Source organism: Xyrauchen texanus, chromosome 39 (genome assembly GCF_025860055.1).
Source record: "Xyrauchen texanus isolate HMW12.3.18 chromosome 39, RBS_HiC_50CHRs, whole genome shotgun sequence".
In the NCBI taxonomy this organism is placed as follows: domain Eukaryota; kingdom Metazoa; phylum Chordata; class Actinopteri; order Cypriniformes; family Catostomidae; genus Xyrauchen; species Xyrauchen texanus.
In genome coordinates, this window is record NC_068314.1 from 31311374 (window position 1) to 31326980 (window position 15607).

Genomic DNA, 15607 nt, shown 5'->3' on the forward strand with positions numbered 1-15607 from the left:
ATTGTGGACAGGCGTCTTGTGGCTTAAAGTTTAGGAGGAACTGGAATGGGGAGAGGAGCCACACGTGTCAATGGACACTAAATCTCTAATCCAGGATGAGGTGAAGGTATTACTCGTACTGGGGGATTTTCTTGCCTCACAGGACAACTTGAAGAAAATGGATGATATATTAAGATTTCTGCTGTATTAATAATGTAGTAAAATAATTAGAAATTAAAAATGGTTTAAAAGTATATTGGTCATCTGATATTGGATTTCGCCTATACGATAAATAAGTGAGTGGTAAAGGCCGATTGCCGATTAATCAGCTGATAAATTTTTTTATAGATTTATTGAATGTTTAGTCTTTCCTGTTATTTATATTATGACATCAGTATTTCCTTCATATTTATATTAAAACATTTTAGATGTCCATATTAGTCCATAAAGAGGAGACTTGGCACTGTTAAAATGCTATACATGTAAGTATTATTATTATTACATGTAAGCTGTGGCTCAGGTGGTAGAGCGGGTCGGCCACTAATTGCAGGATTGGTGGTTCGAATCCCGGCCCACACGACTCCACATGCCGAAGTGTCCTTGGGCAAGACACTGAACACACTTGCTTCCAATGGCAGGCTAGTGCCTTGCATGGCAGCTCTGCTGCCATTGGTGTATGAATGGGTGAATGAGTCACAGTGTAAAGCGCTTTGAATACTGTTAAGGTTAAAAAGGTGCTATATAAGTGCAGACCATTTACCAATATGCATTGACATGAGGATATAAATATACAACCTCCAGGGGCTGCAATCGTACATTTGAACCTTTTGGACAAAAACGATCAGCATTGATTTTTGCTGATAACCAATCTATCAAAAGCAGATATCGGTGCCGATAAATGGGCAAAAATGATCACAAACAGCAGGGGAAAACAATGCTAAATTTGAATAATAAAATGCAACTAACATTAATATCTTATGTAATAAAGATAGCAAAATTAATAGGTTTTTCAATTTTAAAAATGTAGAAATGCCTCCCTTATTTTTTTGTTGTCACTGTACAAACTCTATAATACTTTGGTGCCAATTCATCTGTCAAACTAGCAAAATTAGGCAGATGTCAACATGTAAAGGAGCGTGACAATCACTTATTCTCAAAAATTATGAAACAAAAAAAACAAAACAATCCATTAAATTCAGAATCATTTGTTAACATGGTTTGTGCCGACTACAATGAGTTTTGTGTGGTGAATTTTTGGCTGCCGAGAGCATGAACCATCCAAATTTATGAGACATTTTGAAAATATATACATTAACAAAATTGGCAATTTTAATGTTAATAATTCTGTATATTGTTTGACATGTTCAGCTTCTTGGTAATAATATAACATTTCAATGTTGGATTAGAATCTATTAGCATGATAAACATTTTTGATATGGTGTTGGGTCACCACTTGAGTCTAATGTAAAATCTGGATCCTGAAGCAAAACCAGTAGAGAACCACTGAAATAAAAATGATGCCTTTTAATTTTAAAATCACTCTTGATTCCATCATTGCACATCTGTCAATCAAATGCATATTTTGTTTTGTTTCTGTAATTTCTGGTTCAGAAATTAAAAACGGCTCTATCAAATCTAGGCACTGTGGCCTTAGATTTATATAGGCCTAAACATTGTACTGAGCAAGAAATACCAGAAAACACTGGAAGAATGTTTGATTCTGTTTAATGTTATTAAATGTGGGGACATTAAAACAAACCATGAAAATGACCCACATCAAAACCAAAACTATGACAAGACCCTGACCACAATGCATATATCTAGTATGATGCATTAAAACTGACATAGGCAAGCGTACAGACCTCTTATATGGGAAGTCAAAGGTCACCCAGAATAAATAGAGCAATGAAGAGATTAGCATATGTATTATGGCAGGTTTTATTCAAGACAGGTGTAATGAAGATAAAAGATCATTAGAAATGTATCAAATATTCTTTACAGTTTATCCGTCACATCCGTAATTATCCACCAGGAATCTCAGAATATGAATCTTTGCTTTGGTAATTATATAAAGTGATTTCCAAAGGGACTATTCAGAATTATTCAGAAATATAAATGATCTACTATTTTTTGGTTAATATTACATAATAATTTATATACAGTAAATGCCCTAGTTAAAAATATGATAGGAGAAATTCATTTTTCCTGTTACATTATTACATACGGTGTATTGGTTTGGAGAAAAAGCATTTAGAGTGGAGTGTAAAGTAAGCTACCTTATTTACATTGCGTTTTATGTTTAAATGGTATTCACATCTGTAACAAACGTATGAAATCTTATTTAATCAATACTTGGTGTCTGAGATCTGAAAATAAAATAAAACAATAAAACATCATAGGGCCTCAAGATACAAAGTACAACTATCTTTTTTTTCTTAAGTGCAAATTCTTCTTTTTTAGTAGAAAGTAAAAAAATATATCCTTATTTTCTATATAAGTAGAAATGTTAAATTAATTATCAGCATTTTTTTAATTGTCAGTGACTGGGATGTTTGTCACTTGTGCGTTCATGAATTCTGATGTACTCAACAAAAACATTCAATCCACCATAAAAACAACCAAATCCAAAAGGAGTACAAAAATGATGACAACAACATCTTTTTGACTGTTTTATACTGTGAATACTGATTATTGCATAATATGTTGAAGTATAGGGCAAAGTAGGGTCAAGCCCATATCAATCATTGCAAATACTTTAGGGTTTTACGTACAAGATGATTTAAAAATACAAAGATAACAAGGTCATTTGAATGTAGGTTTAAAATAACAAAGCTTTGCTGCACCATAGACCTGTTGCTCATGCAATCTATTTCAATACAACAACAAAAAAGGAAATTAAAGTGTGGAAAACATTGTAATGACAACACCTGTGTAGTACTGTATGTATAGTTCTGGCTCGTAACACTTTCTAGTTTACAGAGTGGCACTAGCAGGTCGTCTGCTATTGTCAACTTAATGTAAATAGAAAACACTTTCATTTCCCAGATTTGTTTCAAGTATCTTTGTGAAATTATTAAATAGCTTATAACAAAATAAATTCCAAGGATTAGCTCAAGAAGCTAACAGAAGGAGAGTCCGCTCCACACAATCCGCCACCATCTCTGAATGTCCTGCTCTCATGATTTTGACCAAACTTTTGTGCAGTTCATTGAGTAATCTTACAGTTTCCATTGGTAATGCTTGTTTTTCCATTGACATTCTCCTTTGCTCCCCTACATTTTTCACATATGCGTTTGCTTTAGAGGTGTCCTCTAATCGTCCACAAATCAAAAGTCTTCCTCTATATCCATATAATGTGTATTTTATTCCTAAACCTTTAAGACACATCTTTTTCATCTCTTATTTCTTTATTCTCTCTATCAGTTAGCGGTGACTTTGGAATGGTCTCTTCTTTGTGACTCAGTTGTTTTTGGAGATCTTTGACGACTCTCTCCAGGTTCCGTCGGGCTTCTCGCTCCTTCTGAAGATCTTCTCTCAACTGCTCACGGTCTGCTTCTGCTTGCTGGAGCTTCATCTGCAGATCTTCAATCTGATTCAGGAAAGAGAGAGGGATGTTGGTGCAGGCAGACAATGCCTCAAAGATGTTATGGACAACTGGTTCACCTTGACCTCAAACTTACAAGAAAACAGAAAACTTACACTGAATACTAAATCACCAGACGCAAAGCAAAAAGTTTCTAGTGTTAAGATAGAGTCCATGAAGCGGATGAGAGTATACAGTATGTGGTGCTTCTGATTTAACCAATTATTGTTTGATGTCTATGGAACCCACGCTTTGTGTTCCATCGCAATAAATGAATCACGGGTTTACTATAGTAATATTGGAGTAACAATAAATGTAAGCGCAGCGTAGTTGTAGCGGGAAGACTAGCAGCTGTACATCATCATACCATTAGCAAGGTAACTCCTAGCCAATCACATAAGCCATTGCTTTTTAAGTCTGCTCACATGTCACATTGCGGTTTCAGTGTGCTAACACGGCAACCTCAACCACCCCACCGCCACCGGTTGAGTCCCGCCCTGCACGGGGGTAGGCTCCTCGCCCCTGCCTCCTATCTCCGGCAGGATAGGAGTACAACTTCTTCGGACCACTAGACGGGGCTTACGCCAAAGAGAGACATTACTTTTCTGTTTTATATTCATCAAATAAATGTCATCTTAAATTTCACTCAAGTCTGCGAGTCCTGATAGAACTGTAGTAACCATGTTTTTTTGGCAGAAGCAATGGCTTTACTATAGTAATATTGTAGAATGTAGTAAACACGTGTGGCGAGCAGGGAGGGGCTGAGTTGCATCTGGGCAGAGTGAGGCCGGGAAGATAAGTGGTAAATGAATTCCACCTGTGTGCCACACTGTTCTCGCGTTCCAGTGAGGGGTGGCGGGATTATTTGAGGAGAGGAGACAGCGGCAGACGAGAGAGAGAGAGAGAGAGAGAGAGAGAGAGAGAGAGAGAGAGAGATGCACGAAGCCTGTCTGTGCGTCTCTTTATGTTCATACGTAGCTGGTGCTATGAAAAGCAGTGCGTGGTTTTGTTTTGTTATTAAATGTGTACGTGTTTGTCAAGCCAGTTTCCACCTCCTCCTTGCCCACCTTACCCCGTCACACAATGTTTTTGGTAGGAAACATATATTATTTACAGCCTTTCAAAAGTTTGGGTCACTTGACTGAAATGTTTCCAATTATCGTATGCTTAAGTCATATGCTTAAATGTTTGAAATTAGTTTTGTAGACAAAAATATAAGTGTGCCAACGTATTCATTTATTTATAAAACTAAATGGATGACTTAGACCGAATAATAAAGAAAAGCAGCCAATAAGCAGCCAATAAACACACACACACACACACACACACACACACACACACACACACACACACACACACACACACACACACACACACACACACACACACACACACACACACACACACACACACACACACACACACACACACACACACACACACACACACACTTTTTATTTTGATTATTAGTAATAGTAAATCTAACTGTTTAGTGAACATTGGTGTCTTTTATCATATCGTTGCTGCAGTTTTATTAAACCAACACACCACTCGAGTCCATGCGTTACAGTAATTTGACCATGGGTTATGAGACTTCTTAAGCCTCTCGTGTGCTTACTGGTTTTTTGCTTTGCGCCTAGTTATGCAGGGCTTCTACAGTACCATGTGCCAAGTCTCACCTGGGAGGAATACTTGGCCCTCAGCAGTCCTGTCTCACAGCCTTGATCACACACACGGATCTGTCTCTCTCGGTCTAGTTCCCTCTTCACTCTGCCACAGGACTCGTTGGCGTCTCGCACCTTCTTCTCACACTCCACACGGAGGCGCTCAATCTCCTTCCTCAGGTTCCGCTTTGACTCGATGGCCTCCCTCAGCCTGCCCTTCTTAGTCACCCTCACAAACTCCAGTTCCTGTGAAAGGTTTAGCATATTACTAAAAGATACTTTAATTGTGTTTATTAGAGCTTTTAACAGATTTGAAGAAAACCTTGTGTATTTAAAACACATCGCCTTCATCTTTATTGGATATGTTTGGATGTGGTAAAAAGAGTGTTGTGGAAGCCACTTTAAAACTGTAGCTTGTCAAGTTAAAAGCAACTCATAATTTAAAGCTACATTTCTGAAAAAGCTATAAATAAAAAGTTGCCAAATACAATTTACATTTCACATGACTATATATTTTTTATTTTGCAAAATTATTGTATTAAAATATTTGAATATTATTTAACATTTCTACAAAAGATGTAAAACAGAAGATTCTTGTGAATCGTCTAACAATAATGCCAAAGTTGCAAAAAATAAATAAAATAATATATATATTTCTCATGATCTTAAACATCTTTTGATCTGAAGGCTTACGCTTAGATGTTTGAAATTAGTTTTGTGGACAAAAATATAATTGTGCCGCCATATAAATGTATTTCATAATAAAACAAACATTTCATTTAAAAAAATGCCAACCCTGCGATTAGCAGCTGACCCAGATTTGATTTATTTTGGATTTTGTTTAGTCACAACATAATTCCCATTAGTTATTCCATAGTTTTGATGACTTGACTATTTTTCTAAAATGTGAAAATAAAAATTATAATAAAGAATAAGTGTTTCCAAAGTTTTGGACGGTAGTGTGCACACACACACACATACAGTTTAGGGTCTTTAGCGTCCCAAGATATAGTGTCACAATATATATTTCCACTTCTATAAATAATAATTTTATTCTTTTTTCATATCTATATAAGTTTACGTTCACAGGATATCTATTTCTTTGTATATTACAAGACATTCATTATGTTCACTGTTCATTATTCACGGTGCCTTTTTCACACAAATTACTATTATATCATGATGATTTTCAGCAGAATGGTGGTGAATTACCAGTATCCCATTTGCGTGTACACATACATATTATACATGTTATACCTTACTCATGGTGGCACTCTTGTTTCAGTGATTGACTTGGTTAACATTTGATATTGCTATTTAATGAAGAAACAACATGGAAGTAAACTATAGCATATATTGGCTATTGCCATTTGGGTGTACTACTGAAATGATGTATGTTTAATGCCTATTTCGACATTTTGATCTAGTACCTGAGAAAATACATATGTGTAACCTATGTGTAGTTCATGTCTTTAAATGTAGCTCAATACATGTATGACAGTCATTTGAGTCTCAAAAACTTTCAGCGTGGAATTAATGATGACAATTTGTTGCATCATCTCTTTGATGTGTGAAAAATAAAACACCAATATATAACAGAATATATTCTGTTCAATTATTTTCTATTTGTTTTTAAAATGCTTTGAAATTTTGACACTATCTGGGCATTTTGTACATGCATATGTGATAGGTCGCTAAAGACCCGACTATGTAATAATGTTTGGCAAAACGCCAAATACTTAAAGTATTTATGGGTTTAATCTGAATAAAACAATTAATTAAAATGCAGTGGACTTATCAATGCTTCATATGAGCGAGTGGATATATTAGGCGATATTACTAACATGAAAATACATTTAGTACTACTTTTACTAAGTTTCTCCTAATCACTGGTAAAAACAGTGCCAAAATATCATACTACGTGTACCTGCTGAAGGCTTCGTTTGGCTTGCAGAGCGGCCGCTAGTTTCTCCTCTTGCTTTACTCTCATGTGGGCGATATCCTGTAGGAACCTCTCTCTAGCCTCTTTTGAGCTCAGGTCACTGCTCAGTGTCTGCCTCAGAGCCTCCAGCTCAGAGCAAGGGGTCACCCCTATTTTCATCCCCCCATCATGCATCTCTGCAGGGCTGTGACTGCTTAGGTTCATTTCACTTACACCGTTGGTTAAGGGAGAAGACGTCATGGGACGGGATACATCAACTGGAATCAAAAAAAAAAAAACACAAATCAAAATCCCACCGTCTGAACTAGAGGCTGACTGATATATCTGTGCCGATAGTTGCTCTTGGTTATCTGTTAATATATTAAGTTCCTCTGTGGTAGTGCTAGAGGATTCTACAGCTTATATGGGTTGGTTCTGAAATATATCAGCTAGAGGTGACATTAAAACAGTCACAGATACCTCGTGGGGATTTGCTCTACCTAAATCTTTTATCATTGACAATATTAATCCATAATTTTATACTCACTTGAATGCATATTTTGTTTTGTTTTTTAACTAGTGAATCAAGTGATCTAAATTAAATTGAGGGCATGCAAAAATAAATGCAATTATATCGAAACGTGCTTTGTAACTTAATATCTTTTGAATAATAACCAAAAACCCAAACTAGTGAAATATACTGTATATAGACAAAATCTTTAATCTGGTCAATATACATGCTAGGGTTGTGCGGTATACCGGTACTAATGAAATATCGCGATACCAAAACATAAACGGTACAATATCATCCTGTTGTTAATTTCGGTTCCATATTAAAGTTGCTGCCATTAGCAAAATGTAATGTAATGTGAGAGATTTGAAATGAAATCCAAGACCATTTGAAAATAATAATAAAAAAGCCTCTATGTGGCCAAGTGTGATCATTAAACAGCAAAAGGATGTAATTTAATGAAATAATATACAGTCACATGTGCAGCACGCAACAATATGAATAAGAGGCGCAACTCTGCCCTGTTATCTCCTTTATACACACACACAGACGCACGCACACAAATGCAACACACAATACTAATGCTTGATTTTCATGCAGTGTGTCCAATAGCATCCATGTGCCGAGACAAAGATCAGTGCATTGAGTGTATAAACAGCTGTGAACTCTCAAATTAACTCTCTCCATTGCAGCTCGTAGATTTCAGCTCGCGAGTCAAGGGAAGCTTGATATAATGAACCCTTCACAAACAGGAAGAACTTCAAATATCTTTCAAAATAAAAGTCCCGCTGAAATGAGAGCTCTATTCAACCGGAAGCGTGAAATTGAAGACATTACGACAGAAAAACATTACTACTGTATAAAAGTGTAATATTCAGTCGCAATAATACTCATAGTAACAACAATATAATATTTAATGGTTATATTATTAGTATTGTTATCTGTAAGCAATATCACATAAGCAATTGTACTGAATATCAGCATGTTTATGTTTATATATATATATATATATATATATATATATATATATATATATATATATATATATATATATATATATATATATATATATATATATATATATATATATTTAGACAAAAAGTATTATATTTTTATTTGATTAAAGTTGTACTTGATTAAACAATTTGATCATAACATTTTATTAAAACATTTAACACTGAATCCAAAAAAAATAAAACAGAAAAGACATCATTTGTATCTATAAGACTTTATACAGTTCTTTTAGACAAGTGATTTTCTGTGTAATTTCATAAAAAAATCTGATATTTAATGTTTTTTTTTGCCAAAGTATCGAGTTAGTATCGATACTGAGGTACCTGGGCTGGTATTGTACCAAAATCCAAAATTTCAGTATTGTAGCAACCCTATTATAGTAAAAAAAAAAAGCTTGATTTGGTAAATCCTTAAAAATAGAGCACTGTAAAAGGGCAAAGTCTCCTTCATTTCAAAATCAGAGTCCCCATTTAATTTCAGTAAAAAGTCCCCTGTTATGCACCTAATCTAACATTTTCTGGTATTATTGGGATTTGGTTGCAGAATAAACTGCATCTAGGATTTTATTTTGGACTCTTCTAGCCTCTGTGCCCATCATGGTAAAGAAAGAATTAAACATTCTATAAATCGATTTTAAAAACTATCATCTGATTAAACATTTATCAGCATTTCCAACACCTTAGTTATTGGTGTCAGCAAAATCTACTATTGGTCGACTCCTACTCCAATCACACTAAAATAAAGGAATCCTCCTTTTCGACATTACCTTCATCACAGTTGTCAACTTCGATTTCTGCATCAAAGTCTTCGTCCTCCTGAGGCAGCTGTTTGACAACTGGAATGGGCAGAGAGGCCTCGGTGATCATCTGTGACTTAGTCTCTACAGATGGCCAACTCTTTCTTGGCCTAGAGCTCTCCATCTTGCTTGTGTTGAGGTTCTCGCTGGGGTGAGTGTAACGATGCAGTGGCTCATTCTTTTTAAATGTGGCGATGGGCAGAGATACGTTTGGGACTGCCAGGCTGTCTAATCCTTTAGTGAGCGATCTGAGTGTCAGAGAAAGAGTTTATTACACACCTTAATTACAGAATTACATTACTATATTGATGCATGGCACAATAGAGAAGATAAATGAATTACTCATGGCTACTAATAGAAAATCTTTAACGGATAGCAGTTAAATCGGTTAATGTATTACTACCTCTTGTATTTGTGACTAGGTGTCACTTTCTCAGCAGAGGGAACTCTGGGAGACCAGGGCCTGAAGGCAGAGGGTCTCCGCTTAAACTGGAGCTGCTTAAGATCCTAAAACAGAGAAAAAATAAGGAGCTTCAATATCTAAGCCTACATGATAAAATGAACCATTTAAATGAATGAGATATTTAAAGAGCAGCGACTTCATCATATGAACATTCCATCTTAAACATCACCTATCAACAGCATCTGTGGCATGCTGTCAATTACCACAGAAAATGATTTTGACTCGTACCTAAATTTGTTTTATTAAATAAGAATTTTAGGCAGTTATGCACATGCAAAGTAAGCCTATGGGGCAAGTGGTTGTCCCCAGGAATTACATTGTAAGTACAATCTTTTTTCATATTTTTGCTTGTTTTTATAAAATGAGGTACAAGTAGACAACCGGTACCAGTATTTGGTAATACAGTATGCTGCAATAATTAACATTCAAGTTTAAATGGACACTTACAAAATACAGTAATAGTAAAATCTAGATGAACTATTAGTCAAATTGTGTCAAGATTCACAACCAGGGACCAAAATGCAAAGCACTCAAGCAATTCAAACAAAAGACATTCAAACTATCTATTAAAGAAAGCATTGTGAGTCCTCATGTCTTCTAACAGCTTACCTTTGTGGAAAACATATCATTGGATCATTTATCATGTTTATCTAGGATGCAGAATGTATGTGGAATATTCCTCGCTTGAAAACAGGATTAAACCAAGGAACAAAATCACGACTGGCTCATCTCAAGTGACACAGTGACCTGCACGGTCATAATTTAATTAATATTAAAAAAATGCAAAATTAATATTTATAAATATTTGATTATATATGCCAATGAAAAAAACAACATGAATGAGAAGCATGGCTGTAAAGAGGAAACCTTCTGATCTTTTATCCCCCTTCTAAAAGGGTAAATTCTGAAGCATGGAAATATTTTAAGACATAGGGACACTTTTTACATTTGCTTTCAAATATTGAACGTTTATTTATTTTATTGTAATTTTGTTACAAAATTCCGTACGTAATATGGAAGATTCCTGAGAAATGCAAGCTTGTAGTACCACCTGTTTACTCCAGAGGGCAGTAATTGAAACTTCAGCTGCATGGCAATGCACAGTTTATACAGTGAAGAAAAACACCCTTGAGCAGCAGAACAACACAAACATGCATTTCATTCTTGCGTTCAAAACACTTGGAGCGCAAATCCGAACTAAGTGATCTCAATATGTTTTCTAAGTATTAAACTATATTTAATTTGACACAGTTACCTAAAAATTTTATGTTTCTGACGCAAAGCATCCAAGACACAACACAAGCATGTCAGGCGCAGGTGTACATTGACGGGTCCTTAAACAAGCCCTCATAATAAATCTCGAACTGATGGACAAATTCACTTGTGAAATAGATTGATGTGAACTGTATGTCAATGATTGACTTATGATCAATAATATTGTAGTAAACAATACATTGTATTCTAAAGCCACTTTTGTATTGTCTTCTACCAAAAGAATGTAATGCATTTTAATTATCTGAATATTTTTTCATTACATTACTATGTTACATTTATATATATATATATATATATATATATATATATATATATATATATATATATATATATAAATAATTTTTAAATGTTTAAAAGATAACTATGTATCATTATTATATATAGAATTATATTTAAATGAGGGGCTGTCTCAGCAAATATTTGTATATGCGATTAATTAATCGGGACACCATGTAATTAATTAGATTAAAAAATGTTAGCGATTGACAGCACTATATATATATATATATAGTTTCTGAAAAGTTCAACAAAAAAAATGCTAACTTGGAATTTAACAGTAATTAATTTTGCTGTTATGAACAACAATAAAGTTTCTATCAACCCGTATTGTAATGTAATATAATACCACAATAAAACCTTTAGCAATTATCATGGTATGAAAATTTGATACCAACACATTCCTAAGTACAACCCAGAATATTCCTTTACATTTAAGGTTTGATCAGACAGAATGTGAATGCTGGCGTATCACTACTGTCTTTCATGCGTTTCATAGATAGAAGAAATTAGGCAATTAAGTGACCTTATTTGCAGATGCAGCCAGAGGCTGCAGCCAATCAGCTTTCTTCTCTTTATCCACAGAAGGGGATCTTGTTTGGTCATGTTTCAACTTTTTGGAGGGAATGGGACTGTATGCCTGTAAAAAAAAGAGAGAAAAGAAACAGACTTTATGAGATGAAAAAACATACTATGAAGGCAAGACACCAGTACTAAGGTGGGTTTCTGACCATGTGTCAAACACACTTACAGCTCTCAGCAAACGTTTGTGAGAGTAAATATCTGAGGGGTAAATTTAGCATCCGTTCAAATAAAACTCAAAAAGTACAGGTATTCATAAAACTAAATAGCCTTTTGGGAGCCACCTGGAATTTCTTTCAAACAAACAACAACAAAAAAAAATCTAATAAAAACTCTGCATGAAAGTGAGAATTCCCACCCCCATTGCCCTCAGGTTTTAGCATGTCAGATCCAGGATGTGTTTATCTTAGCTGTACGAACAACCTGCCCTGACTTGCAGCTCTCTAACTCAAGTTCAGGAATTTAAAACACCCTTGTTACCCAAGTGTCCTGACATAGTCAGTGCAAATGCTAGCTGAGGTGAGGAATAAGTCAAGAAGAGTTGACTCGATGAATGAGGAATGTGATGTTATTGGGTGAAAAACACCACTTGGGTGAGTATTATAACAGGTCAGGTACTGTGGCTTTAAGAGTAAGAGTTGTTGACTACAATGCACCACAAGGAGGAGATGTTGTGCTATATTTTGTTGCTATGCCTGCCACAGGGGGCTGATGAGCCTCCAGTAGTACACGTACTTTATTGTTTGCACTCATTACTCTTGCTCTCGGTGTAGATCTTGAATATGAAGCTATAATAATAAGCGTTAACTGTTATCACAAGGCGTGGGTGCACTTTACGTGGCTGTTTAGAGCCCATTCCTTTAATACAGGTCTGACTTACGTGCTAGCACACACACTTGCCTCCACATACAGCTTCAAAAAGGTGTGTGGTTGGCAAAAAAGGCCTTGGAGCCAGAGTAACAAACACAGACACACGGCACACACTCATCACACTTGTGTGAGTAACGGGTACTAATTCATGTTCAAGAACTCTTCACCCTGAGTGTAGCGGCTTTGAGAGTGGCCTCTTACCAATTCAATACACAGTTCTGAATGATTCAATAGGCATACAGCAATCTAAAAGCATCATAGAGGAAATGCCTGCGTTATATCAGTATTAAAAAGAATACCGTTCCTGAAAGTACTATATTAAAAAACTATGTTTTTCAGTTATCGTCACAGGATTTTGGTGTTTTGTGCAACAAGTGCTAAACTTTCTGCTTTACTTCATACAGCATACGTTGGTTCCAGTGTTTATCATTTGGTGAAAACACGTGCAGTCTAGAACGGTCTACACCAAACGTGAGCGTTGTGACGCATTCCTTTGTGTCAAAAGCAAATCGCTTCTATTGTAATCGACACTCACATTTCCATTAGTTACACATTTAATTCCAAAAAAACATTGTTTCCATTCCATGTGTTTGATAGAACAAAACTTCACTTCTATGAATGAAATGGAAGTTGAAGCCACTGTGACTCTATTATTAAATTTTTAATAAATTCCTACTTGCGGTTTAGAGCGTGCAGAAAAAACAGACTCCTTATGTCTGGGAGCGAAAGCATGTCAAACTTTTTTTATATCGCCAGAACTTAAATATGATAAAGCCTCAAAATTCATTCAAAATGATTTAGTGTAATTTGATGTTATCGAAACATTTTGCTGTTAATTTCAAATATTTGAAAACATTTTGTGAGAATTCACTTAAAATTCAGTTTGTGAAATTCGAGTTTTTATTATTCAAGTTGTCGATTTCAGGTCATGCGATTTAAGTCTCAATATTCAGGTTGTTGAATACGGGTTGAGAAATTGATTCGAGGATGATATCCGGGAATGCAAGGAAGAGCAAACAAGTGTCGATATAATCCATCTCTCTCTTGGACAATCGCAAAACGATGGAAAAAACTCACAGTTATTTTAAACAAGTGTTTCCCAAACTTTTTTCTGCCACGGCACACTTTTTACGATTAAATACGGCACACCACAATCCCACATATGCTAACCATAGTCAATATTTTTCCTTTTCAAGAACTTGTCCATATATTCTGTCCATCTTAGTAGCATAATTAATTGTAATGTTTGAAATTCAGATATGCAAATAAATAAATAAAATAAAGTCACATACAGTGCTTGCTATGATCTGGACTATTTCATCGTCCAGATCATAGACTGTAAAAAAAGATGGACGACGCCCCTTCGCTCTTTTCCATTGGTGAGAACTGAAGCCGCCAGTGTCTCGATATGGCGCCGACATCTTGGGACTTGAGTCTGCGCAGTTGCGATTTCGGGACCAGACCTGCGCAGTAGTAAGCAGGAAGTAAAGCCGCGAAATCAATGCCCCGCCCTCACTCTCGCTGAATCAATCGCAAGCACACGCCCCTGCAATTCTGACGGTGTGAAATAATTAATTATAGAAATTTAGATATTAAATTTAAAGCTCCAATCTCCTCAGTCCTCCGAAGATCCCGAAAAAGTCAGTTGGTGCTTCAGTGACTACTTCGCTCAGAGAATCTGTCAATCACAGCTGTCAATCATGATGTCACAGCACCGTTTTTATAGCATCAAATAACTAAAAACAAACTTATTTTGAAAACAAACACTTGAAATTACATCAACGTGATAGTTTCTGTCATTTACTGTAGTTTCTATCTTTGGAAAAAAGATATGTGAAGTGTAATTTAATTGTTTAGTTGGTCTCATGTCCCGTTGAATAACATGGGGATGCGGGGTTTATGACCTATATTAGGACCAGTCACCGGGGGGGCGATCGAGACGTTTTGGCTTCACTTTTGAGGGTTTGTGCGGCACTCTTGGTCCAGATAGGGTCGTAAAAATTCTGTCATAATCTATTATTACCTGTCATTTTAATTTTCATATTTTAAATGCAAATAAGACATTTAATAGCTTTTATTTTCATATTTAATCATGAACTTACAGGACGAGCATATAGCAGATTATACATGTATTTATTTATGAAGAGAACAGATGAACAACAGCGACACCACATGAAGCAGATTAATGTTTTTTCCCCCTGCAGTGACAGCGGAGGCCACTAAAACACAACATATGAACAACGCAATATTACAAAAAACAAATACAATAAAAACATGAACTAAACACGTAAAAAATGTACTGAACAGAACTCAACAACTCAAACTTTGCTCCTGCTCTACATCGACTTAAACTCGCCTGTAAAAAAAGCGGGAGGTGTGCACAATAAACATTGAAAACATGTATTTGGAAGAGAGAGAAAAAGCTTGCAGTTGCTTTGATAGCAGAAAGTAATAAAAGGACTCGTTTATGTTTTGGTTTAAGCATTTTCTTGGTGAATTTCAATTAGTTCAGTAACTGGGGTCTCTGATATTCATATAAGGTAATTCGATTAGGTAATAATTAAAAGAAATGATGAGACATCCAATGTCTCTTCACAAAATTGAACAGTTTTTAAATATTTCTTGTTGCTTCGTACTCTCAAAGACATTTTTTTCATGCATTTATTTATTTTG

At 35.4% G+C, this 15607-nt stretch overlaps 1 protein-coding gene across 1 annotated transcript in view; it reads right to left on the bottom strand.

Annotated features, from left to right (window-relative positions):
* Positions 1-1705: 1705 nt before the first annotated feature.
* Positions 1706-15607, bottom strand: part of LOC127632727 (ski oncogene-like) — a 45544-nt gene continuing 31642 nt past the window's right edge. The window contains exons 2-7 of the mRNA XM_052111470.1: positions 12009-12122; positions 9872-9975; positions 9439-9716; positions 7154-7425; positions 5242-5472; positions 1706-3568 (exon numbers count right to left, since the gene is read on the bottom strand). Of these exons, the coding sequence (XP_051967430.1) occupies positions 3356-3568; positions 5242-5472; positions 7154-7425; positions 9439-9716; positions 9872-9975; positions 12009-12122 (1212 nt within the window). The 3' untranslated portion in view covers positions 1706-3355. The remainder of the gene's footprint in view (positions 3569-5241; positions 5473-7153; positions 7426-9438; positions 9717-9871; positions 9976-12008; positions 12123-15607) is intronic.